Source organism: Trichosurus vulpecula, chromosome 3 (assembly GCF_011100635.1).
Source record: "Trichosurus vulpecula isolate mTriVul1 chromosome 3, mTriVul1.pri, whole genome shotgun sequence".
Taxonomy (NCBI): domain Eukaryota; kingdom Metazoa; phylum Chordata; class Mammalia; order Diprotodontia; family Phalangeridae; genus Trichosurus; species Trichosurus vulpecula.
In genome coordinates, this window is record NC_050575.1 from 312584939 (window position 1) to 312608215 (window position 23277).

The following is a 23277-nucleotide window of genomic DNA, read 5'->3' on the forward strand; positions in this document are numbered from 1 at the left end:
GGATATAAGAGAGTGAGAGTTAGTTATGTGTCCAGGGATCTGGGGAAGTATAAAGAGCCATAGAATACTGGAGTTTGAAGAAACCTCTGAAAAGAAAATATTAAAGCTGGAAGAAACACAGAACACAAAATTGTCAGAGCTATAACTGGGCTTCTTAATCTTTCCTATATCATGGACCCATTTGGCATTTTGGTAAAGCCTATGAACCCCTTCTCAGGATAGTTTTTAAATGCATAAAATAAAATATGTAGGACTGTGATGGAAACCAATTATTATATTGAAATACAGTTATCAGCATATTTAAAAAGCAAGTTCCTGTACTCCAGATTAAGGATTGCTATTTTAGGTTACCTAATCTAAACTTAAAAAAAGTTTTTTTAAACAGATCAGTAATTCAAAATTCTTCACTAGACAGGTGAAAAAACTTACCTAGGGTCATATGAGTTTTACCACCTTGAGCATATTCATTTTAGGCTTATGCAAATTGTATTCAAAATAATAATAATGATAGCTAACATTTATGTAGAGCTTATTATTACTGGTACTATGGAAATATGCAATGACTTTCTCTATTTTCTAGGAAAATACCAGGCCCGAATTCTCTCTGAAAGCCTCCTCAGCCCAGCAGATTACCAGAAAGAAGTAAATTATGAGCTTGTGACTGGAAAAGTGGAATCTTTAGGTGCCTTTTTTAGCACTCTTTGTCCAGGTAAGAAGTCCAGTGAATTATCTTCATCTTCTCAAATCTATGTGATAGGAAGAAACCAAAAAAGATTAGCCAGAAACACGTATTTGTCTCTTTCTAGATGTTTTATGGAGAAAGACATTGTGGAATAGAAATATGTGACCTACTAAAGCTTTGTCTAATGTCAGGGGCATTGTATAATGGCCCAGGCATTTCATCTTGTATTGACCCACGTTCCTTCCTTTGCATGATAAAAGTAGGTCTGGGTGGTAGGCTGTTTTGACTCTGGGTGTAGGTCTCTTGGAGCTTTATTGTGTCTACTCACAAAAGATTTTAAACGTGCTTCTATTTCTCTTCTCCGCATCTGATAGAGGGCGACATTGATATTTTGCTGGACAAGTTTTATCAAGAAAACCAAAGCCACATTTCTTCTTCACTTAATATATCAGCAAATAAACCAGCAGCCCTGGATGCCGGTGGGACACCTTTGTGTACAAGTAAGTAAAGGGAGGATAGGCAGATGGGATGATCTGGAATTCGAAGGTAGCTTTAGATTTGTCCACTGTCGGTTAAGACTTCAGCTTCTCATTATTTTCACTATCTGAAGTCCCTGTCCTCTGGCCTCCTGAATAAGGAATTACAAAGAAGTCTGTTTATTTCAGTGGGCTACGTTTTTCTTACCAGTCTTTCTTTGGGTTGCCTTCTGGCTTCTAACAGAAACTCCTGGATTATTTACTGCCTTTACTCTCTGGGCCTGGGGGTTCTGTTTAGAAAGAGGGAAGGATGAGACGTTATACCTTTGGGTGGTCTCAGCTTTTCATCCTTTTTTTTTCCTCACTGTGACTATGTCCTTAGCTTTCTTAAGTTCTCAAAAGAGGCAGCAACCTTGAGTTTTGTTTGAGTCCACACAGAGGAAGGTGATCAGAATGGGAGGCAGTACCATGTAGGGTAAGGAGCATTGAATGTGGCAGGAAACCAGGTTTTGAATCTGGGCTTTTTTTACTTGCTACTGATACATCCTTTGGTCAAGTCACTTCAGCTTTGTGGGCTTTAATTGCTTCATCAAGAAAGAAAGGGGTTGGCTCTATGTGACCTGGTTGTTAAGGCCCTTTCTTTGCCTTAGGAAACCCTATCCTGTGAAGATCTTTTGAAAGACGTAGTTATTTAATTTGGAGAAAAACAGATTTCGGTAATGGTGGGGGAAGTATTATCTCAGAGTTCAAACATCTGAAAGACTATTATCTATAGGAGAGAATATTTTCTCAATCAAATAATTTCTTTTTCTTTGTTTTAAATACATTTCTAACTTTTATTATTCTGAACGTGACAAATTCCAGAACATAGGAGCATTTCCAGCTACAGAGATCAGAAAAAGAAAATTTTACATGAAACTACTAATTTCCATTGTGTCCTGCTTATCTGTTTCCCTCTGAATTACCTTCTGTTCTATTTAGCTAGATGGTGCAGCGGATAAATCTCTGGGCCTGGTATTAGAAAGACCTCAGTTCAAATCTGCCCTCTGATACTAGCTGTGTGACCCTAGACAAGTCACTTAACCTTTGTTTGCTTCAATTTCCTCAGTTTTAAGTGAGGATAATAATAGCATCTACTTTCCAAGGTTGTTATAAGGATCAAATAAGAAGACAGTTGAAAAGTGCTTAACCCAGTGCCTGGCACACTTAAATTCCTTCCTTCCTTCTTCCTTGCTCTATACACTTTAAAAATACTGCGTTGATGCTCTTAATTTTTATATCATTGTAATTACTCCTATCCCCACTGCCTTCTAATAAGCTCTTCCATCAAAAATAATCCCACATTTCTCTTATAGTCAATGAGTATAGTTAAAACAGATCTACACACAAGCCATATATAAATAAGCATGTCTCATTCCTTCACTCTAGTCTGTCGCCTCTCTGTCAAGGCAGGAACAGGGAACACATTTCCTCCTTGGTCCTCTGGATTAGCGGCTGGATTAGTGATCATTGCATTGATCAGAGAGCATCCTTAAGACTTTCAAAGTTTCAGTAAATCAAATTCTGTTTAACTCTAGGCAGAAGCAAGGTTAATAGTTAGATCTTAGGGGGAGGTAGATTTTGGCTCATAAAGAATTTCCCAAACAGAGCTGCCCAGAAACAGAATGGATTACCTCATAGGGTATTAAGTTTCTTGTCACTGGATTTCAGGTGGAGACTGGGTGGCCCATTTGTTGGGCATGCCATAAAGCCAATTCTTTTGTTGGGTAGGGAGTTTGAATAGGGGAACCCTAGTGTTCCTTTCCACCTTAAAGATTCTGAGACTATAGTCTAGAGAAAGCAGTCCCTTGTTTCACTCTCATTCTCATGGCAGAAGATAGTAGAATGATAGTAACTCAAGCCATTTAGCCATATAGGGCTTTAAGAAGCCCAAGACATAGACAGCCCAATCTGGAATATAACAAGTTCTAGTCTGGGACCTCATTGAAATTCCTAAGGGGAGTGCTAACAGTAAGAGTTATGGGTAGTAAAAGGCTTGGCGATTTACATTTCAGTGTTTGCTAGAATAAAAAAAGATAAATATAAATTATAGGTATATATTATGTATATAGCATAAGTATATATAAATGTATATATACTGTCTATGTACATACATACTTCTTATATACACATACCTACATGTACATGTATATATGTATGTGTAAAATGCATGTGTGTATTTATAAGATGTATGCATATGTGTGTGTATATAGGTGTGCATATATATACACACGTATATACATAGTGTGTGTATGTGTATATGTATGTATGCATGTATGCATGTATGTATGTATGTATATAAAAATCTCCTGGTGAAAGGGCTATCTGGCAATATCTATCTTACTAGGATGAGGCTTTGTAAAGGAGAGAGAAAGCCTGGGGAGGTGCTGTAGAAAAGGCATCATTTAAATCTCGATTCAGTAAGCAAGCAGAATAGCAGTCAGTTGGTGGTCAAGCTTAAGAGTTCACTGGTGTCAGTAAATCCAAGGGGCTCAGCAGGAGCCATGAAACTGAGGCCAGAACAGTGGTCAAGCTTGGGGGGAGGGCAGGAGGTGGAAGAGTATCAGCATGACATTAGTTACACTATTGGAGAAAAGACGATGACATGTTGGTGAAGACTCTCTCATCCGGTGCCTCTGTTGCAGAGAGATTCTTTCATGGTGCTGGCATGCTAACTGTGCCCCATTCTTCCTCAGCTCTGCTGGTGCCACCGTGGATCTAAACATTATACCATTAAAGGAATCATACTGAGTTTTTTATTGGAACCATCCCACAGAATAATAAAGGCCGAGTCAGGCTTGAAGGAATGCTTGCGTCAGAAGTAAAGCTCCTGTTTCACATGTTTTAATGACTGGAATTATTTCTCTCAGTATCAAACCCTTCACACCCCATTCATTCCTACAATTTCACCTGTCCAGAGAGCCCATACAATAATTGGATATAGAGGAAAGACTCCAGGTCTGGGACCCGGACTTAGTTTTGCCATTTACTAATTCTATGTTATTGGACAAGTCGCAATCTTCTTGTATGTCAGTTTCCTCATTTGCAACATGGGAATGATGTTACTTGTACCACCTGCCTCGCAAGTTTATTGTAAGGAAAGCACCTTGTAAACAAACCACAGAGAGCTAAATAAATGTGACCTATTATCATCACTGATCAGGGATATTGTAGCAGGGATTCCTGTTTAGGTATGGAAGTCCCTCCAGCCCTGAGGTTTTATGATTCCTGAAAATTAAAAAGAGATTGTTCTGACTCAGTGGAATGCTATTGGTAGAATACTTTCTAAGTATCTTCTTCTGGGTCAGGGTCTTTTTATGTTTTTTTGGTGCCATGGACGCCTTTGTCAGTCTAGTGAAGCCTGTGGACCCCTTCTTAGTGTTTTTAAATGCATAAAATAAAATAGAGTATTGTAAAGGAACCAAATTCTATCAAAATTCAGTTATCAAAATATTAACAAAATGAATTCACAGGTCCCAGGTTAAGAATCCTTGACCTAGGTGCTAGAGAAAATTGTTTTATTGATAATTTTTTTTATTTTGGGACCAAACCTGTCATTCATTGGCACAGACAGGTGGAATTTCCTCTACCAATGAATATTGACACCAGCTCTGAAATTTGTATTTTTTTAAAAATAATGCTTGATATTTATATCTTCTACTGATGCTCCATCAAGGGATGGAGATGTCCTTGAGTCTGCAAAGGCTGAGTCATTGGAGCATAGGCTGTGGTAGGCCTCACCAAACTGGAGAGGCTTTACACATGGGCCCTGTGGAATGTAATCTGAGTCCTCATCACCAATTTGACCTTAGAGTGATGTGTTTTTCTGCATCATCACTTCTCAAAGACCTACTACTGTCTTATAGATAGGTTTCAGTCTACACTGGTGACATTGATGAAATTCTAGCTTTACCATTCGTGTGTTGCATATTTTTATGCTACTTTTATATACATTAGCATGTGTATAGAACCTCATAGTTGGCAGAGGTGTGAGCACATTGACTTCAACATGGGCTGAATAGAAATTTCCTTTACAACATTTCCTGACATAACGATCATTCAGTCTTTGCTTTGAAAAGTGCCGTTGATAGGGAAATCTCTCTCTTGAGGCAGTTTTAACTGTTATGAAGTTCTTCCATATATGAAACTGAAATCAGGTTTTCTATAAATTCCAATCTTCTCAATAGTCTGGTGAGGTTACGGGTCTAGAACGCAGGTTCAGGCTGGGAAGCAGTGGGACTGGGATTGTCCGTAATTCTTTTCCATTACACCCCATTTCCTCTCAGTAGGGAATGGTTCTCCTTTCAACATCGTGACTTGAAAGTCTCTTTGAAATAATTTGATGTAGTTCAGGCCCCAGGCTTGCCAGGAAATACAGGTGTGCCTTTGAAGTATGTCTTTCATCTATTCTCCATGCACCACTGAAGTGCATGCTCTTAATACCTTGGCTTGAACTTCTGACTCTCCTTCCTGCTTCCAGTCTTTTCCCTCTTTAATTTGCCCTATACCTACGCCTGAGCTACCTCTCTGCTCATGTTATGGATGTCTTTACTCAAAAACTGTCAGTTGGCTGCCCATTGTAAGCTGAATTAAGTACAAACTCTCTAGCTTGCCGTTCAAGCCCCTCTGCAGCCTGGCCTTGTGGAGGCCAGATTTGTAGTTCTATTTCTCATCTATGTTCTCCTTCCTTCCCTTTACGTTCTAAGCAAGCTTAACTATTAATAATTCCCTAATCCTGTTCTGCCTCTTTTTGCCCCTGCATTAATTCAGTCTATTCTCCATTCCATTCTCTTCTCTTCCTGATGAAGGCTTTTCCTTGCATCTAGGCCCTCTTCTTCATGAATCTTCCCTGCTAGAAATAATCCCTCCTTTCCTGATTTTATTTTACCTCTCTGCTCAGCCCATTCCTCATTTTAACTTCTTTAACCATTCTTGTCACCGTCTCATTTCCTCAACTAGATTGTAAGCTTCTTGAGGGCGGGTCCATCCTTATATTCGTTGCACCACATATAGCAGTTGGTATTTAATAAATGTTCATCAGATTGAACTGAGTTGGAGTGACTTAAACAGAATTGCCTCTATTCCCAGGCTATGGTCTTGAACGGCATCAGATTCGTCCCTTGCAGTTAGCCGTGGCCCAGAAGCTCCTCTCCCATGTGTGTTCCATTGCTGACTCCAGCACTCAGAATCTGGATTTAGGCTCCTTTGAAAAAGTGGATTTTCTCATCTGTGTACCACCATCGGAAGTGACTTATCAACAGACTTTGTTTCATCTCTGGCATTCAGGTATGTGGGGCCTTCAAGGTTGAGACTTGTTGGACGTGTTGAATTTTTTTACTCTGTTTTATCTTTCAGACTACATAAGAATCCACTCTCAAGCTAACTTTATTATAAGCTTGAGATTTTTGTTTTTTTGAATATGAGAGACTTTAGGAATGCTTGTATTGGCTATCTGACCCAGGCAGAGCAACTACAATTCACTGAATGTCATCATTTCTCTCCATTTTATTTTGTCCTCTCTTAGAACTGGAAATGGTTTTTTAAAAAAAAATTATTCTGCCATTAGAAAACACTTTGTAGCTTACAGTTTCTTTTGGCTATTCTCAGGATAAGTAGACATGATCATTGGATTTAGAGCTAGAGGGAATTTTAGAGGTCTCCTTGTCTAGCAGTCCTCAAACTATTTCGTTTCAGGACCCTTTTAGACTAATTCTTGAGGACTGTACTCCCACTCCCAAGAACTTTTGTTTATGTGGGTTATATCTATAGACATTTATTATCTTAGTGTGAACCATAAAAATAATTTTGACCTCATGGACCCCTGAAAGGGTTTTGGGGACCGTAATATCTTCTGAGAACCACTGATCTAGTCCAGCCCCGACATTTTGCTTTTGAGCAACCTGAGGCCTAGAATGATGATTGGATTTAACCATGATCATAGAGGTGTAGTACTAAGTGGCAGAGCCAGAATTCAAAGGAGACCTTCAGACTGCGGATTTCCTTTTGAACTCCCTAATGCAGTTTTATTTTCTTCTAGGAGTTTTGCTAGAACTTGGCTTGGAAAAGGAGCATGTGACTAAGCAGAGAGTAGAGCAGTACGTAGTGAAGCTGGATGCAGAGGCCCAGACCAAATTTAAGGTTTTTCTGCAAAACTCTCTTCAAAACCCTCACACGCTGTTTGTCCTAATCCATGACCATGCACATTGGGATCTTGTGAGGTAAGACGGGTTACTTTTCTTGTGGGGTTAAAATTTTCTTTCTTTGGGACTTGCATTTGAAGCAGTGGATATAGTTGCTAAAATAGATGATCATGGTTTTAATGATTATTATTAATTTATGTTTATATAGAGCTTTGCAATTTGCAAGGTTCTTTTCTTCCAGAAACCCTGTGAAGTAATGTAGGTAGGATCATTCCCATTTTTAAGAGGGGACAACTGAGGCTCATAGAGGTCGCTTTTCAAAGATGAGAGCTTGGATTTGAACCCAGGTGCCTTTGAATAAGTCCTTTGCTCTTTACTATACCATGCTTATGTTTGCAAGTAAATTCATGAGAGAGAGAGATAGTAAGGTGTGGTCATATCAATATGGGCTGAGGCAGCAGCAGAAGTTTTGTTACTTCCTAGCTGTGTGACTTGAGCATGTAACTTAACCTCTCTGTGCCTCAGTTTCTTCATCTGCAAAATGGGAATTTTAGTACATAGTTAGCCTACCTCTTCAGTTTTTTTTGTGAGGCAATGGATGTCAGAACACAGATTTAATGTGTTATCCTGAAATAGCATATAAATGTCCTTTTTTAACTAGAGAGAGACAGTCACTGTCCTTAAAGAGTTCATGGTTTAGTTGAAAGAATGTTAACACAAACAGACAAGATTAGGTGTTTTTTGCATTCTATGTAATCTATAGATTACAGCTAGGTGGTGCAGTCCTGGGCCTATATAATGTGCTAAACAAATGACAGGTATATTTTGTAGGAAAAAGTAGAGTTAAATGTGCCTGTGCCGTAGCATAACTCATTTCTGTGACGTCTTGAAGTTCACAAAGTACTTTTTTTTTTGCAGCTATCTGTCTTAATGTGCTATGAAAGCTATAACAAAACAGGCGCTTAAAACAAAAACATTTTTGTTTAGTAGGAATGCTAAGGTCATTGCTTAAAAATGTTGAACCGAATTAAATTAAATTTAAACTACTTGGTCTTGTTAGGTACTAGCTATATATATATTGTTATACTACTAGTTAGGTATTATTATTTCTGACTAGGTGCCTAACTCCCAACAGTGCCTGTTTGGAGGTAGCTGGTTTAAGTGACTTGCACATGGTCCCGGGGCTAGTAAATAGCAAAGCTGTGGCTAGAAGATAGAAATCTTGACTTGTGGTCCAGGACTCTCCACTAGAGGATGCTGTAGCATCTCAAAATACAGTGATCACTTTTATTTTCTTAGCCCCATTCCAAAAATCTGGGTTTTCAGTGGTGTAAGTATTCCATCCACTCCACAGTTGTAGGATAGGAACAGGGATTAGACCGGTGATTTCCTTGTTATAGGGAACTCCCAGGTCAAGAAACTCTCTATCGATGCAGACTAAAGCCTTCTCTGTAATTTATTGTATAACAGAGTCACTGAGAAGTTAACTGACTTACTTGGGGTCATTGAGAGTATGCGCCAGAGGCAAGACGTTTAGCCAGCTCTTCCTGGCTTTGTGCCTGGCTTTCTATGTACCCTACCATGCTCCATCCATTTGTCATATCCCCTAGAAACAAACCAAAACATCTGTTGGGCAGTGCTCTGGCAATAAGCCTTTTTGTATTCAGATCAAGTATTTTCTTTGATGATGAGAGTCGAGTCTCCAGGCTCATACTTGGAACATTCTCGCTTTCCAAGACCTGCCAAAGTTCACACTCTGCTTTGGGTAGCTTTTGGAATCTAGCATTGCCTCTGTGCTGTGTCCAGATGTCAGAGGAGTGCTTTGGTGGAGCACCTGTTTTTATAAAGCAAGGTCAAGTCGAAGACACCATTTTGGAATTCCCTCTGTCTGTGTTACATTGACCCCTGATTTGATGCATGTCTAGAATACTTGAGGTCTGAACACAGAAGAGAGAGCTTGTGGCTGGGATTTATGAATCTCTCTTAGAACTGACTTGTGTTATGACCTTGGGCAATTCATTTAAGGTGTATGGGTCTGTGTTTATTTGTGAAATGACCCTCCTCAAAGGGTTTAATTTAAAATCTGTGATGTTGACTTGATAATACATTCTCTAATCATTTTGCTTGTTAATGAAAATTTTTTAAGCCCAAGGTGTGTGAAGGATACTCATACTCTCTCACTAAGAATTTTTTAAAAATTATCTTCTGTAAATATTTATTTTGAAAAAATAAAAAAGACCTGCTCATCTGTGATCACAAAATACCACTCTGATGGGGGAATATATAGTCTATGACCTCATGGGATTCTCAATAGAATAGGAAAAACAAAGCCCCTGCCTTTGAGCTTCTAATTTAATGGGAGAGATAGTCCTTGCCTTCAGGGAGCTTCTAGTTTAACAGTGTTGTAAAAAGAGGGTTGAATTTGAAATCAAGGGACCTCAAGTTCTTCTTCTTACATTAGATATATGACCATGGAGTAGTCCCTTAAATGCTAGGTGTTTGGGATTTTGGCTTCCTTATCTGTAAACTGGGAATAATGTCTGGAGTACCTCTCTCATAGGATAGTTGTGAGAGGATCAGATGAGATAATTGATCTGCAGTGTTTTATAAATCTTGAAACAGAATATAAATGTCATCTTTTAACTACAGAGAGACAGTCGAGTCCTTATTGAGTTCACAGTTTAGTTGGGAAGAATATTAATAAAAATAGAAAAAATTAGGTGTTTTTTGCATTTTATGCAATCCATAGACAGCAGCTTGGTGGTGTAGCCCTGGGCCTGCACTCAGGAAGACCTGAGTTCAAATCCAGCCTCAGATACTTGCTAGCTGTGTGACTCTGGACAAATCACTTAACCCCATTTACCTCAGTTTTCTCATCTGTAAAATGAGCTAGAGAAGGAAATGGCAAATTACTTCAGTGTCTTTGCCAAGAAAATCCCAAATGGGGTCACTAAGAGTCAGACATGACTGAAACAACTACCACCACTACAGCACATCTGTGGATAAGAGTATTCATTAGTGGTCCAGTGGCTCTGGTCTTTGAAGCATATCTGTTTTCCTTTCCCTTCTGTCTAAGGCAAGCCTCTCCATACTCTTCCATAGGATTTCTTCCCGGTTTGCCTTTAAAATAGTTATCAGGTTTTTAATTACATACCTTTAAGACAGCTATACCTTTACAAATACGTGGAGCTTACAAATACGTACGTTTTTAAAACAGTTCCTGCCTTCTAAAAGGTTACAATCTATCCTCCAAACATAGTCAACTCAGTTTTTCTTACTAATAGAGTGGAGTGGTAGAGTCCAAAAATATATTTTATATCAGACATATTAATGCATTATATAATTAATTCTGGTTTTGGCAGCAGATTTACCTACCTTTTGCTTAGATGGACTCATTCACATTACTTTGTATTCCCTTTTTACACGTTCATGCATATTACGGGATCAGAGAGAATTTAGCCTGAGATTATACCTTCACTATAGGTGCTCTCCAGTGCAGGTAATTGAGAGCATATTTTAATGTTGGTTTTACATTTTAGGGAAATGTGAGATTAGCTAAACAGTAGACTGAATCAATGGCACATAATAGGTACCTCCTTAATAAATGTTTATTGACTGATGGAGTGACTCAAGATTTTTTTCTAAGCCCAGCCTCTCAGATGCTTAGGGATCTGCTCCTCTGGTTCTGTCAGCATTCCGTCACTTCTCATTCCTGCAACCAGAGAGTCATAAAGTCAAATTCATAAACCTTAGAGCTGCCGTGGCCTTTTTAGAGATTCCCTTCTTACAATCCCAGCCTTCTGTGCCAGGACAAATGAATGGACTTTCCTTTTTGGTTCACAGGGACTGAGGAACCATTCCACAATCACCCTCTTTGGTAAACTGTCCCAGCATTTTATTCCTTGATGGGCAGAAGTCCATTCATATATATAACCCAAATCCCTTCTCTTTTAAGCCTCACTGTCATGTTGTTTTCTCAGCATACATGGAGAACAACTATTCAACATCCTATTCAATCAGATTTGTTATAGACTTCCTAATCGGTAGAGTGAGCCATAGTAGAATGGGCTGCCTCAGGAGGTATAAATGGATTCTTTTTCAGTGGAAGTCTTAAAGGAAAGCATGAATGTCCACTTTTTAGGGATAATTGTAGAAATTGGGCTAGTGCAGGCATCTTTAACCTTTTTTTTTAAAGCAAGAAGACAGTCTTGTAAGGCCTATGGACCCCTTTGAAGAATGACGTTTGTTGCCTATATTTGTAATGCAAGGAAAGGCTAAATTTCAGCTAGAGGTTACTGAAAATAAAAATGTCACACATATACACATATACATATAAGCACATACATACATGTGCAAGTTTATATGTATATCACAGATGTGTGCTTTGTAAATTTCAAAATGCTATTTTAACATGACCTTTTGTGTGTGTGCGTGCCTCAAAGGTAATCTGGTTCATTTCTCACCTTTAGCTTCTCCAATTAGTGGCCATTTTACCTTTGTTTGAATGCTTTTACTTATAGGGATCACAGACAACTAGTCTTTGTTAAGTGCCTGAGGAAGCTGGGTGAGGTAGCAGAGTACTGAGCTTGGAAGCATTTGAGTTCTGATCTTGCCTCAGGTGCTTACTACCGGTGTGACCTGGACAAGGCAGTTTAAGGTTTTCTCACCCTCATTTTCACCAGGAATAATTACGGTACATACCTTGACGGGTTGTTATGAAGCTCAAATGAGATAATATTTGTAAAGTTCTTTGCAAACCTTAAAGCGCTATATAAATGTGAGGTGTTTATTGTTATTATTTTTGTCATTGTTATCATTCATGTTATACTGTGCCAGATACTATGCCAAGTTCTGGAGATGCAAAACCAAAATGAAACTGTCCTTAGCCTCACAGAACTTCCATTCTGTCAGAGGAAACAGCATTTGCACCTAAAGTAAATACAACACATGTGCAAAGAAATAGAAGGTAATTGCAGGTGTGAGTGAGGGCTGAGTGGCTGTGGGCAGTCTGGGAGGCTCCATGTATGAGGTGATCTGACCTTGAGGAAGGCTGCCTTACCTATTCCAGTTTTGGAAGCTCCGAATTATTCTCTTAGATTGAGCTGAAATATGCTACTCCTTGGTTCCAGTTCTGTCTTTTAGAACTATGGGGAAAAAAATCTATTCCTTTCGTATAGCAATCCTTCAGCTACTTGGTGATAGCTATTATGTCCCAGTAAGCCTTCTTTTTTCAGGCTAACCTCCCTCAGTTTCTTCAATGTGATATGATTTCAACAACTCTTAGCCTCCTGGTCACCTTCCTTTAGACATACTCCAGTTTATTAATGCCCCTCAGAGAGTGATACCCAGAAATGAACACTTATGTGGTCTGCTTAATTTAGTGGGATTATCATCAGCTTTTTTTTTGTGAAATAAGACCATTTCCAAATTAATAAACGTATTAAGCATATTATAGATGGATCCACAGGAGGTACAGAGCAATGTAAAGCTGACCAGACATCTTGGACTTTATGTCTTGTCATTAACTCAAATTTCTGTTGCCCGTTGGATCAGGATTCAGAAGACCATTTAGTCAAGTTGGATCAACAAGACTTTATTTAGCACTTTCTACGTACCAGGCATGTGCTAAGTGCTGGTGATACTAGTATAAGCAAAAGACAGTTCTTGACTTCAAGGAGCTTACATTCCAATGGAAGAGGACAAAACATGAAAGGGAGCAGAAAATTGGGAGTTGAGGATGGGGAAGATCTGAGCACATGATGGTGAAAACTGGAGAGTAAAGGATGGCTGGTCTGGGAACTTCCTCAAAATGGAGGTTCTGAGAGTAACCCAGCGGTGGGAGAAGTGGGTGGGGGGGAACAGGGGAGGGAGAAGGCAGCTGACACATGGTGGCAAAATCTAGAGAGTAAAGGAGGGCCCAATACAGACTAGTAAATGACCTACTTCTACCCAGAAGTAGAGGGAACTGGATGGATGAAAACTGAATAAGAAAAGTAGTCTCAATATTTTTAAGGATTAGCTTTTGAGAAATAGCAATATAATTTTAAGCTTGTTGTTTCTCTTCTCTCTGGCTCTGCATGTCTCTGCAGCTTTGTCTCTCTCCTTTTTCTTTCCCCCCTTTTCCCCCCTTTCTCTCCATTTATCCCCTTTCTTTTAAATTATTCCTCAGTAAAAGTAGAATATTAGACAATCAGTCAACAGGTATTTGTCAAGACTTATTTTGTGCTAAGTGTTGACCTCGATTGACTCTGGCAGCCTTGGCCTGGAGAAGGGTGCTTGCTGAATAGCCTCATTCTCAGACCTGGGAGGTGATCAGTGGGAAGGAGGGTCCCAAGCCATTGACCTAAGCACTTGTCAGTGTTTCTGTCATTGTTCATGTTGATGTCAACCTATTAGTCTGGAAGTATCCTCTCCCATTTCTCTACGTGTCCCTTTTCCTACACTGTACTCTCCTTCTTACCTCTCATTTACGCCTGTTTATGAATGACCTCAATGAGAAATTGGATGGTTCTTGTTTCACTAATAGACTTTATGTAATAAATATAATTAACAGATTTTTGCAGCAATCTTTTTAGTGCCCGAACTACTGGATAGGGTTTTCCCGACTTTCTTCAATACTCTGCTTAAATGACACTTTCTATAGGAGGCTTCCCTTCCCCCCACTCCCCACCCTCCCAATTCCCCTCTGGGTTTCTTCCCATTTTCACTGCAGATCTCTTGTATGTACATACTCATTTGCATGTTGTCTTCCCCATGTGAATTCCTTGAGGGCAGGAACCTTGTTTTTGCTTTTGTTTGTATCCTTGGAACTTGGCACAGTGTCCAGTACAAAGTGCTTAAATGCTTGTTGATTGAGTGATTGGTTGCATGCATAAGTCTGCTTTTGATTGAAGAGAAGGGACTCAGAGTTTCCTGTTATCGGGAGTATATGGCGGCAGTACTTATTGTTTATTTCTCCCTTCGTGTGTTCCTGAACAACAACAATACAGGTGCCCCCATTTTACAGCTGGTTGACAAGTAGTTTGCCTGGATAACTCAACTTAGTCAAAATGACCTCACTGTGCAGATGTAATTTTTGACTTATTTGAGGAAGGGGGCATAATTTTGAGGCAGAGAGAACCTTTTAGATCGTTGACTAGGGTACAGGGTTTTAATTTTGCCTCAATTTAGAGTAAGTACTTTTACTTTGTCATTGAGTTGGCTCCTCCTAGCTCTTTTGGGACTTCTTAAAGGAGACTTTGAAAAAGTAAATGAGTGGGATTTGAGACCAATGGGGAAAATCTCGCTGTATTTTTCAGCGACCAAGTACCTCGCCATTCTTGTTTGGTAATATTAAAAATGTACCTATTGTTTTTTCTTTCCCTGTTTGCTCTTCTCTCCCAATACCAGTGGTGCTGTTCAGAACCTGTATCCTCAAACTGAGCCCTCAGTAGGACTTGTTGATCGACTACTCAACTGCAGAGAGGTGAAGGAAGCACCCAACATTGTGACCCTCCATGTGACCTCCTTCCCATATGCTCTACAGACTCAGCACACCCTGATCAGTCCTTACAATGAGATCCACTGGCCTGCTTCCTACAGTAATGTAAGAGATACGTTTCTGGGGTAATTTTATGGTTCTTAAAGTATTTATACTAGAGTCTGGAGAAAGTATATAGTACAACAGGAAGTAACCAGAACACTTCAGGAGTAGCATGGTTATGGTAGTGGTAATTAATTGGATTTCCTAAAACTCATGGAATATTCATTTATTCATTCATTCAAACAATGGCCTTTTTTGGGTGGAGGTATGGCATAGTATTCAGAACACTGACTTTGGATTCAGAAGACCTGGGTTCACATCTCCACTCTAGTACATACTGCTTCTGAAATATTAAGGAAATCACTTAATCTGTTGAGGTTTAATTTTCCTTACATGTAAGGGGAGGGGATTGGCCTTAGGTGCTAGGGTCCTTTCCAATTCTAAATTTTTTTTTATATTGCTCTATATAAAGCAGAATATTAGGTGCAGAGGGGCATATATGGTCTCTGGCCTCAGGGAGCTTATGGTCCTGTGGAATTTACCTTCCACCCAGTCTTTTTCAACTTTTTGAAAACCTTCCCAAATTTTTTTTTGTCATAGTAAGTTGACTAATAGAATTGGTTTATTGAATATCTGATGATCTAGTGTCTTGCCATGGCCTTAGGTCATCTTGGTATAAACTTTAGTTCTCATTGTACAGGATTATAGATAGAAGGTATAGGAGATCACAAAATAATAATAATACGACTCACATTTCTATGTCACTTTATTGTTTGAAAAGTGCCTTGCATCCATTGTTGTGTCTGAGTATTGCAATAGCCCTGTTATTTCATATTATTACCCTTTAGTTTTACAGATGAGGACATTATGGATCAAAAAAGTTAAATTGCCTGCCCAGTGTTTATACAGCTAGTACATCTTTGAACGGGGATTCAAACTCAAGCCTCTTGAATCCAAGCCCAGGGCTGTATTGCTCTGTCATGAATGACATGATTGTTGATCTTAGAAAAATTTTGAAGCCTTGATATCAGCCTGTTTACTTGTCATTATCTGCATTCTTTTCTTTAAAATAGAATACAGAAATATTTCTGATTACTTAAGAGCTCTAGTTGAGTTCTGGAAATTAGGTTTTTGTTGTAAGAGTATGTATTTTGGTAAAGTTGTAGATGTAGGTTATTTTTGGGACTGATGTTAAAATGAGTAAATTGTTCAGAACATGTTAGTTGTTCTATAGGGAAATTTCTTCATCATAAATTTAGATTTCTTTTTAAAATTAATTTTCTTTTCTCATTTGGTAATTTTATATTTTCTTTTCCTCCTTTCTAACCCATTGGGGAAAAAAGGAAAAATCCTTTGTAACAAACATGTAACAAATTCCCACATTGACGATGTGTAAAAAATATACATATATTTTGAGTCCCTCACATCTATGTATCATTGGACCACTGGAATTGTAATGAACTTAGATTTCAATAGCATCTTAAAGCAATGTAGTTAATTGACATATTTCTAAAAGCAGTTTAAAACTGTCTAAGCAAAATGAATGATTGTGGAAAGGCCTTTTTATTTTATTTTGTGTATTTAGTATTTTATTTTCCCCTAGTTACATGTAAAAACAATTTTTAACATTCATTTTTAAAACTTTGAATTCCAAATTCTCTCCCTTCCTCCCTCCCCAGTCCCCCTTCTTCCCTGCGACATTGAGAAGGCAAGCAATTCGATATAGGTTATACATATGTGGCCATATAAAACATATCCATAATAGTCATGTTTGAAAGAAAACAGACCAAAAAAAACTCGAGAAAAATAAAGTAAAAGAAAAGTATGCTTCAGTCTGCATTCAGACACCATCAGTTCTTTGTCTGGGGTTGGATAGCATTTGGAAAGGCCTTTCTTAAAACAAATTGCGTGATTAAAAATATACACTTTTCATGCAGGAGTCTGGTGATCCTAATGGGTACCAAAGAATAAGAATAGCCTTAATTTTGTTGCCACTCAGTGGCGATAGTCTCAGGAAAACGGTATGAGAACATTTCCCTGTAACTTCAGGTATAGAAGCTATTTGCTAATTGAGTTATCATCATAAAATCTTGTTCTTTTCTCTTTTACCCAGTTGTAGAGTTAATAATTCCCATGTGGTTGACTTATCTGTTAGTCTTTCCTGCCATAGCACTGCTATAAAATGCTCCTGCTTTCCCCTTATTATTCCTCTCACCCTCTGCATTTTCTGTTCCCCATACCACCCTGACTCTCCATACTGTAGCCATTCTATAAAAGTCATAATATGGTTGTATCATACCACACTGGCCCTATACTCCATTTGAAATTCTCCTTGCTTTCATGTTTATTGCAGAAAGGGGGTGGTGAAAATGTGTATTGGGAACTCTGTAGCTGGTATTTATTGGGCAGACATCCATCTCAATAATTTCATGACAAATGATAGTCCAGTCAAGATCCGCTGTTTCCATAAATGATGTGTCTCAATTACTAATGATTTGGTTTTTTTCAGGGAATGGACTTATATCAGGAAAATAAAAAATACTTTGGACTCTCAGAATTTATTGAATCTACTCTTTCTGGACACAGCCTCCCTCTGCTCCGATATGATAGCTCTTTTGAAGCAATGGTCATGGCATTAGGAAAACGGTACTTAAAAAATCTTGGATGATAATTAGAAATTGTATAAATGATATTGGGAACTATATCTAACAATTATAAATAAAATTATAAATATATATCTAACAATTATAAAAAATAGTCATTCTTTGGGGAAGAATTTTGATTAAAAGACTTTTAAGGTATGGAGCAGTGTGCTGTAATGGAAAGAATACTGGATTTTGACTTTAGAAGACTTGATTTTGAATCTAGTCTTTCTTATACACTACCTGATTGACCTTGGTAAAGTCACTTAACCTCTGGACCTCATTTTTGATAACAGTGACTCAGACGTTTTTGATAACAGTGACTCAGATTTTTTAATAACAGTAACTCAGACATTCACAAGTACTATATGTACAACACTGTGCTAGGTGTTGGGGATGCAGAAAAACAAACAACAAAACATGTAACAGTTATGGTATGAAAGGACTTTATATTCTACTTAGGGCATATGTTAGGTAAACAAGTCTTATTTTGGTTCAAAGCTGTGGTTTTATTGGTATCAGTAACTCCTGGAATGGAAATTTCCTTCACTGATGAGCATTGCAACTCATAAGGAACTAACCGTCTTAGAGAGTAGCTTGGGCACTGGGATATTAAGTGATTTACCCATGTTCACACAGTTAGTATGTGTCAGAGGCATGACTTGTAGTCAGGACTTTCTGACTTGGAGTCAGCTGGCCCTCTGTTCGCTGGGTAAATTGCCTCTCGAGTACACAAGTAATTAAATACAAAGCAAAAGTAATAAAAAGCAGTTTCAAAGGGCTGAGAGTCCTAATAACTGGGGGGTGGAAGGGATCAAGAAGGTGAGTTGGCACCCAAATTGTGCTTTGAGGGAAGCTAAGAATTTAATAATGTGGAGATGAATAGGAAGTGGTACATTCCAGATGTCAAAGGTGTGGAGTTGAGATATGGGATGACATATACAGGGAAAAATTAGCTAGAGAGTTTGTCTGGAGAGTATTTGAAGAGGAATAATATGAAATAATTTTAGAAAGGTAAGTGGGAGCCTGACTGTGGAGGGCTTTAAATACCAGGCTCCTAAAGGCAATAAAGGGATTAGAAGATTTTTGAGTCAGGAGATAATTTGATCACATTTGTGTGACATGTTAGATGTTAAACCAAATGTTCTTAAAAGTGCCTTCCATTTCTAAATCTTATGCTCCTGTGTCCCTTCTAACTCTAAAAGGGCAAAAGCTAAAATTTGAATAGGTTACTAATTGATTTCTTAGAACATTCCCTTCAGTTGTTTTATTGTAGATAACACTTGTGTGGATGTTAAAGGAGCTTCCTGGTTATGTGTTATGTATGTTCCTATGATATTGAAGGCTCAAAGCTTTGTCACTTGAACATTCAATGTTTATGTAACACTCAAAAATTTTTTATCATTTAAAAAATTATGTATTTGACACACATTAACAAACTAGGACATTTTCTTACAAAAGAATAAAAGAGGATCGCATCCTTGAATCTATTATGGTGTAGACTTTTAAACATATATGTACCTATACACACATATTTGTATACTTGGTATAACATTGATTTTGTAATATTTCTTGTCTTTATATTCCTGTAATTTTTCTTCTGCTCCCTTCTCTGTACTTTTGCTTTTAATGTTTCATTGACCCTTTTTTCTTTCTGCCTTTTTTGGTGTCACTGTAATTAACCTCCCCTCTTTTCCTTATTCTAACAACTCCCCTCCCCTCAAGAAAGCTCATCTTTGTAACAAATAAGTGTAGTCAAGCAATATAAGTTACACATTGGCCATGTCTGAAAACTTGCGTCTCCTTCATGAACCTCATCCATCACCTCTTTGCCATGACTCATCTTGAGTCTTCTGGAATGGTGTTGGTCATTGCGTTTTTCATAGTTCTTAAGTCTTTCATAGTTTTCTTTTATAATGAATGAACATTTATTTAGGACCTACTATTTGTAAAGACTTGTACTTAAGACTTAGTGAGAAAAGACGATGAATAACGCCTAGTCATTGACTGTAGTTTTTGCTAGTCTAGTATGAGATAAAGCCATGCACATGCTTAAATAATAAGTATACCATAGAGCATGTTTAGTGGCAGCTATGTGATGCAGTAGATAGAGCGCTGGGCCTGGAGTCAGAAAGACTTAAGTTCAGATCTTGTCTCAGACACTTCCTGGCTGTGTGACCCTGGGCAAGTCACTTAAGTGCTGTGTGCCTCAGTTCCCTCAATTGTAAAATGGGGATAACCATAACACCTACTTCCTAGAGGAATAAATAAGGAAATATTTGTAAGTCACTTAGCAGAATGCCTAGCTCATAGTCAGTACTTGATAAATGCTTGGTTCCTTTGTCCATTCCGTAGTGCTCTTATAGTTTTTATGGAATCACTAAACATTCTAGAAGGAATCTTACAAACAATCAAGTCCCAGCCTCCATTTTACAGATGAGGACACCAAAATCCAGAAATGAAGTGACTTGCCCAAGGTCATATGGCTAGTGAGTGGCAGAACGAGGAGTCTTCCATTAAGGTACTCCCTGAGAATGAGGGAAAGATCCTGACTGGGGAAGGTTGGAGAAAGTCATGCACAGGAAGTAGCATTGTTGGTTGGTCTGGAAGGATGGGAAGGATTTCAGTAGCCGGAGAGAGAGAGAGATTAGGTTGGGGTGGGGGCAGGGAATCATTTCAGGCCTGGGGTGCAGTTTAATCAAAGATATAGGATGGTATTTTGTGAACAGTAAGTAGTGCAGTATGTGACCCTTTGTGGCCTTGGATCTAATGCAGTTTCCCAGAAACCAGAATGATGTTTTATGGTTGTAGGGGTAAGTTGTGGAAGGAGGGAGCTTTAGTGCAAGAGGCAATATGGTGGAGGGGAAAGAGCACTGGACTTGGAGCTAGGAAACCTGAGTTTGAATCATGACTTGACCTTGTTCTAGCTGTGTGATCTGTGATAAATCACTTAATCTCCCTTAGTCTTCGTTTCTTTATCTATAAAAATAAGACTAACAGTGCCTATCACTTTACAGCAGGGGTTCTTAATCTTCTTTAGGTCATGGCCCACTTTGGCAGTCTGGTGAAGCCTATGGACCCTTTCTCAGTGAATTTCAAAAAATAATTGAAAGAAGTGCTCAGTTTCAGCTGGAGGCTAGTGGAAATAAAGATGTAAATTTTTTTTCCCATTCAAGTTCACAGATCTCCTGAGATCCATCCATGGACCCCAGGTTAAGAATTTTCTCCTTACAACAGTTTGTAAATTTTAAAGGGCTATAGAAATGGAAGTTATTAATAATAAGGATAAAAAGAAGGTTACGGGGAGGGGTCTTGGTACTTGTAGAGTGAGAGATGTAGAAGAATAATCCACTCTCTATAGGGAAAGGTAATGGCGTGCAGGAAGTTCATGGTAGTCATTCTACTTTCCGCTTTCAAGATAATGAGCAGTGGGAAGAAATCCATGAATGTCCTCTTTTGGCTAATATTTAGCTAGAACTTGGGGTGGAGTCTGGGGAAGTAGAGAGGAGAAGGGAGCTATAATGGCTGCCTCCTTGAAAATTTAGTACCACCTCCCACCGTTCCTCACCCATCCCCCATCCCCAGTCAGGACTGGCTCTTGCTATAACTGTAAAGAATGGGAACTTCCAACCCATATCCTGGAGGAATTCTTACTACAGCATATCCAACCAGTGGCTGTCCAGCACTGCCTGCAGACTTCCAACGAAGGAGACTTTCACCTCTCAGGACAGCCTGTACTGCTTTTGGACAGCTCTAGTTAAGATGTTTTTCGTAACATCAAATCTAAATTTTCCTGTTTGCAACTTTCATGCATTGCTCCTGCTACATCTAGACAGAGTAAATCTAATCACTTATCTGCCCAATGTCCCTTCAAATACCTGAAAACAACACAAATTCCTCCTGAATCTTCTCATTAGTCTAATCTTCCTTATTTTATTTGTTGTTCAGTCATGCCTGACTCTGTGACCCCATTTTGGGGCTTTATTGGCAAAGATGCTGAAGTGGTTTGTCATTTCCTTCTCCAGCTTATTTTACTTTTATTTTATTTTATTTTATTTGAGGCAAACAGGGTTAAATCACTTGCCCAGGGTCTTACAACTAGGAAGTGTCTGAGGGTGGATTTCAACTCATGGAAATGAATCTTCCTGATTCCAAGCCCACTTCACTGTACCCCCTAGCTGCCCCCTTATTCTATAGAAATGGAAATAGAAAGTCAGAAATGGAAAGTGAATTCATGAGGATCTGTTTAATGGGGCAACTGGGTGGGACAATGGCTAGAGTGCTGGGCCTGGAATCAGGAACACCTGAGTTCAGATCTCACCTCAGACACTTACCAATTTATGTGTGACCTTAACCCATTTAACCCATTTGCCTCAGTTTCTTCATCTATAAAATGGGATAATAGCCTTGTTGTAAAGAACAAATAAGATAATAATAATTAAAAAGTGTTTAGCACAACGTCTGGCACGTCATAAGTGCTATATAAGTGTCATGATGATGATGATGGTGATGACGAAGATGAACTCAGCAGTCCTGAGTTTCCAGCCTGCTTCAGGACACTGCCTTATTGGATCCCTGGTCATAAGGTCCTAGCTATTCATCTGGAATGGACCTTAATAGTCATCTAGTCAACCCTGTTCATTTCACAGATGAGAAAACTGAAGCCTTTAAGGAGACTAAGTGACTGGCTACAGGTCATATAAATAGTAAATATTAGAGATAATATTTGAGCCCAGGACCTGTGAGTAGAGAGCCTGTTCTCTTCCCACTGTACCACATCAGCTTCCTTTACTGTAGAGAGCCCTGGGTACAGGTTATTCTCTGGAATAACTTCATTAAAGAATTTTGTTTATTAATATTAGGATCCCTACACACAGTAATATCAGTTCAACAAACATTTATTATCTTTGTGGGGGAATGGCAAGATGAAAAACAAAGCTAAGATGAACTGTGTCTGTAATATCCTTTCCTGGTTGTAATGAGTACATTGATAATGCATGAGCTACTCACGATTTGGAAAGTTCTTGACATTTCTCAGGTTACCACGTTAGATTCTGAATCATAAATAGTCTTTGTAAAGCACTGCCCTCTTAGCAAGCTCTCCAGAAACGCTAATTGATTTATCCTTGTTAAGGAGCAGGGCCTTTAAGCCTCACTATTACACGGGCAAACAAGATCACCATGTCCCCCTTAATCTTTATTAAAGCTCACAGCGTTAGTGAATCTCTGAAGGGTACCCTCAGTCTTGGTCAGAGGATCATAGAATTTAGAGCTTGAAAGGGCTTTGAAGAGCATTCAGTCCAACCCGCTCATTTAAAAAGCGAGAATTGTGGTTCAAATGACTTGCCTGTGGGTCATGGGTACTAAGATTCTGGATTTGCGTTACCCATGGCTTCTCCTGCTATAAAGGAAACATTTTTTAAGTGCCTACAGTGTGTCAGGCACTATGCTAAGCACTTTACAAATATTGATTGTCAAAGCAACCTTGGGTTGGGGTGATGGTAAATGCTTTTAAGATCCCCATTTTTCATCTGAGGAAACTGAGGAAAACAGAGGCTAAGTGACTTTCCCAGGATCACATAGCCAGCAGTGATCTGAAGCTGGATTTGAACTTGGGTGTTCCTGACTCCAAGCCCTGCGCTCTATCCACTATGCCACCTAGTTGCCTCATGAAGGAAAAATGCTCTTGGTAATTGACACTGAGGTGTTATTGATTTGATATTTATTCTGAGCATTTGGTCTTTTGAGGAAATATACCTGCCATCTCCTTGTTAGT

General features: G+C 38.8%; 1 protein-coding gene across 1 annotated transcript in view; it reads left to right on the forward strand.

Moving 5' to 3' along the window:
• GREB1 (growth regulating estrogen receptor binding 1) overlaps nucleotides 1–23277 on the forward strand; it is a 134232-nt gene that overhangs the window by 54288 nt on the left and 56667 nt on the right. The window contains exons 11-16 of the mRNA XM_036751873.1: nucleotides 581–709; nucleotides 1057–1182; nucleotides 6286–6483; nucleotides 7235–7415; nucleotides 14727–14922; nucleotides 17369–17505. Coding sequence (XP_036607768.1) covers nucleotides 581–709; nucleotides 1057–1182; nucleotides 6286–6483; nucleotides 7235–7415; nucleotides 14727–14922; nucleotides 17369–17505 — 967 coding nt within the window. The remainder of the gene's footprint in view (nucleotides 1–580; nucleotides 710–1056; nucleotides 1183–6285; nucleotides 6484–7234; nucleotides 7416–14726; nucleotides 14923–17368; nucleotides 17506–23277) is intronic.